The sequence below is a fragment of the Cebus imitator genome, unplaced genomic scaffold, assembly GCF_001604975.1.
Source record: "Cebus imitator isolate Cc_AM_T3 unplaced genomic scaffold, Cebus_imitator-1.0 Scaffold135, whole genome shotgun sequence".
NCBI classification, from domain to species: Eukaryota; Metazoa; Chordata; class Mammalia; order Primates; family Cebidae; genus Cebus; species Cebus imitator.
The window spans coordinates 3,486,004-3,490,104 of NW_016107450.1; the positions used below are offsets into that span (position 1 = coordinate 3,486,004).

General features: G+C 43.0%; 1 protein-coding gene across 1 annotated transcript in view; it reads right to left on the minus strand.

Moving 5' to 3' along the window:
* Positions 1–4,101, minus strand: part of PATJ (PATJ crumbs cell polarity complex component) — a 413,527-nt gene that overhangs the window by 3,960 nt on the left and 405,466 nt on the right. The window contains exon 43 of the mRNA XM_037743097.1: positions 981–1,104. Within this exon, the coding sequence (XP_037599025.1) occupies positions 981–1,104 (124 nt within the window). The remainder of the gene's footprint in view (positions 1–980; positions 1,105–4,101) is intronic.

A 4,101-nucleotide genomic window follows, 5' to 3' on the forward strand; every position in this document is an offset into this window, starting at 1 on the left:
TAGAGACGGGGTGTCACCGTGTTGACCAGGATGGTCTCGATCTCTTGACCTCGTGATCCACCCGCCTCGGCCTCCCAAAGTGCTGGGATTACAGGCTTGAGCCACCGCGCCCGGCTCTTTTTTTCTTTTTTGAGAAGGAGTTTCACTCTTGTTGCCCAGGCTGGAGTGCAATGCCTCGATCTCAGCTCACTTGGCTCACCACAACCTCCACCTCCCAGGTTCAAGTGATTCTCCTGCCTCAGCCTCCCAAGTAGCTGGGATTAGAGGCATGTGTCACCACGCCTGGCTAGTTTTGTATTTTTAGTAGAGATGGGGTTTCTCCATGTTGGTCAGGCTGGTCTGGAGTTCCTGACCTCCAGTAATCCAACTGCCTCGGCCTCCTGAAGTGCTGGGATTACAGGGGTGAGCCACTGTACCTGGCCAAAGGAGCTCTTTCAATGGGAGCTTTGAAGACGGCATTCTGTGTGACCTACAGTCCATTCTTTATTCCCACTACTCTTGTCCCACTGTGGGGATGCAGGTGGGTTCTTTTAAGTATTCACCAGCAATGCACAGCCATTTTACTCCTAGCTGTATGTTCTGGTGCCCTGTCAAAAGGTGACTCAGCCCTTGGTGCCTGTTATTTTCAAGAAGAAAGCCAATCTTTTTTCTAGCTCAGAACAATACTTCCAAGGACACCTTGTAAAGAGTGGCACTGGTCCTTATACTATGTTGCTGAAAGAAGATACTCTAAAAATCTGTGAGCATCTGCTTCTATAATAGAGTCCAAAGAAAACTACACTTCTTGGGACTCCGCCATTGTAAAAGGACTCTTCTTTCACTATTCTGCTGTGAGAATTTTCTATAAGATTCAAAGGAAATAGGCATACATGCACACATCCAGGTTTAATCCATAGTAAAGCAAAGCAAAGCACTCAAAAAAAAATCTCACCTAGGTTTAATTTTTTTTTAAAAAAAGTACATTAAAAAAGAAAATATACCTTTGCAAATATAGTCTTGACATAAATTGGCAGGTCTCCATGGGGACTTCCATAACCCCCTACAATACTAAACCCCAATCCTTCAGAGCCTTTCTCCAAAGTAATAATCTTAGGTGGAGGTGTTCTGAAAACACAATGCATGCTGTTTAATTCGAGAATAGATATTGAGGGAATTTCATTTATTGGAATAATACAGATTTGAGAGAGACTTTCATACTGCGAAACTATGAAGTTTGGTTTATCAAATCAAACTTGCAGAAAGCAATCTAGAAAGTTACTTTAAAACTTCTCATGTCAAGCCAATTAATCACCAATATTCTTGATGTTTTAGAGGTTTCTCTTTCATAAAACTCACTGATTTCTAATTAAAGTCATGATGATGAAATTGTCAAGTAACTCTTCTATATGTTTAGTTTTTAACTTTTTTTTTTTTTTTTAAGACGGAGCTGGGACTACAGATACCTGGTTAATTTTTATATTTTTAGTAGAGATGGGGTTTCACCATGTAGGCCAGGCTGGTCTTGAACTCCTGACCTCAAGAGATCTGCCCACCTCGGCCTCCCAAAGTGCTGGGATTACAGGCATGAGCCACCACACCCGGCCATTTTTTAACTTTTAAACTTACTGCTGACAGCTGAAGTTGTTGACGCATGCGCATGGAGACAGAGGTCGCATGTCTCCTAGTGCGGTGGGAGACTGCTAGGCTTCATGTGAACTCTTGTTCATAACAGGTAACAGCAGCCCGCAGCTCAGAAAACTGCTGCTTCTTTTCGTTTATCTTTTTTTTGTTTTTCGAGATGCAGTCTCGCTCGTTGCCAGGCTGGAGTGCAGTGGCTCAATCTTGGCTCACTGCAACCTCTGCATCCAGGGTTCAAGCGATTCTCCTGCCTCAGCCTCCTGAGTAGCTTGGATTATAGGGGCATACCACCACGCCCAGCTAATTTTTGTATTTTTAGCATGAGGTTTCACCATGTTGGCCAGGCTGGTCTTGCACTCCTGACCTCAGGTGATCTACCTTCCTTAGCCTCCCAAAGTGCTGGGATTCCAGGTGTGAGCTGCCGTGCCCAGACTGCTGCTCTTTTTCTGCTTGAATGCCCTAGGCAGGAACTCCTTCTCCAAACTCACTTCCAATGTGAGGCTCTCCTGCCTCCCTTGGGAGGATGGGTCCCACATCCTTTCCTGTCCTTTCCCTGCATTCGGTCCAAATTTCCATTTTGGCACTGACTCTGTCATACTGGAATTACTTAGCCATCCATTTCCTCTACCAGACTAGGACCTCTTTGTCTTAGTCATCTCAGCCTTCCCAGCACCATGCGTGGTGCTTGTCAGAAACTCAGGATCATGACTGTGTGAATGAGGACTGAAATCCAGGAGAGAAGAGAGAAACCAAGGGGAAGCAAAATGGGGAAAGAAAATCTGTTTCAAATGTAAAATTTAGCTTTTCAAAGCTTCGTCCAGTGTGGAAGTCTTCTCTCTCAGAAACAACATGGCTAAAAATTATATTACCTATGTGGGCTCCCAGTAATTTAATCTTAATTTAAGCTTAGGTGATGCCAATTTCTTATTCCCAAATGCTATGGCTCAAAAGGCAGAAACACGACTCTGTCTTATTCGTGACAGGTAGTTCATATTTGCGTACCGGCAGCATCCTTTGCTTTGTGGCAACATGCATGTCTGAGAGACAAAGTCATCTCATATAAACTCAGCCATTCATGCACTTAGAGAAATTTGCAAAACAGGGACATAAGCAATCTTTAACTATGTTGTTCTAACTAGAATATTCTTCCCTCTCTCCCTCCTCAATTTTGCTGCTTTATTAAAGAGTTTTCAGCTGTTTCACATTGACCAGTTGTTTATTGATGCACTTACTAGTTGTTTACAGAAGACATCCATGGTAATTGCTGACGATCTATACATATAAATTGTTAACTGTTTCTAACTGTTTTGTTTGTCTTTACATTTTTAAAAATAAACACAGGGTCTGACCACGTTGCCCCGGCCTTGGCCTCTCAAAGTGCTGGGATTACAGGAGTGAGCCACCACATTTAACTATTTTGAACATCACCCTGTTTATTCCAATTCTTTTTTTTTTCTTTGAGACAGGGTCTTGTTCTGTCTCCTAGGCTGGAGTGCAGTGGCGCAATCACAGCCCACTGCAGCCTCGAACTCCTGGGCTCAGGTGATCCTCCCGCCTCAGCCTCCCGGGTGGTTGGGACTGCAAGCATGTACTAGTATGCCTGACTCCAGTTCTCTTAGGCTTAAGCATTGGCTTTTCCAAGTACACTCCCTGAGTTATGCCCCATACCAATGGTTTCACAGGACCCTCTCTCAATGAATTTAGCTTTCCTACAATTTTTGTTTATAACCATGGATTTAGGGGTCTGTTTTCCACTTCTCTAGCAGCTCTCTGGGGACTGGGGCAATATCTTTACTTACATTTCTAAGTTTGAGTCCTCAGGACCTAACACCTTTATCTAAGTGTCTGGCCTTAGAATGGTGCTCAATAAATATCTGTTGAAATAATGATGAATTGTCCTCTATGCCTGAATGATAATGACGTCATGAATAAGGTTCTACTTTTCCCTACTTTGTGGCCTTACAAGCACTCTCAGTAACAGGTCACTGGCTGGATACAAATTCGATTCATGCTGCTTCTTTCAAACACAGCCCCCATTTCCAAAGATATTAGAATGGGAACCTAGATGCCCAAAGCCGTTGCTTTAGAGCTAGTTCCTGGGGCCACCAAATCATTAGAGATCCTTATAATTGTGTCTATTTATATTCAGGGATGTGTTTTCAGGGAAAGAGGAAGGAGTGTGGCTCTACTCCTCAACTGGCAACATCAGATGGAGTTTGCCTCCATTGATCTCACAATATCAAAACACATTCAACCAATTAGTTTAAATTTGCTTTCATATAGAAGAGTAGTTAAAAAAAAAATCACAATGTTAGCAGTGGTGAGATTATGAGTGATTTTTAAATTCCTTTAAGCCTGTGGTTCACAACTTGCCAGAGACCATGAAATTACAGCAAAGGAATCAAGACTACAAGGGATCTCTGTATTTCCACAGTCCCATCAAAGGATGCTAAAGGTACACTATTCTTCCTAGAAAGGTTCTGT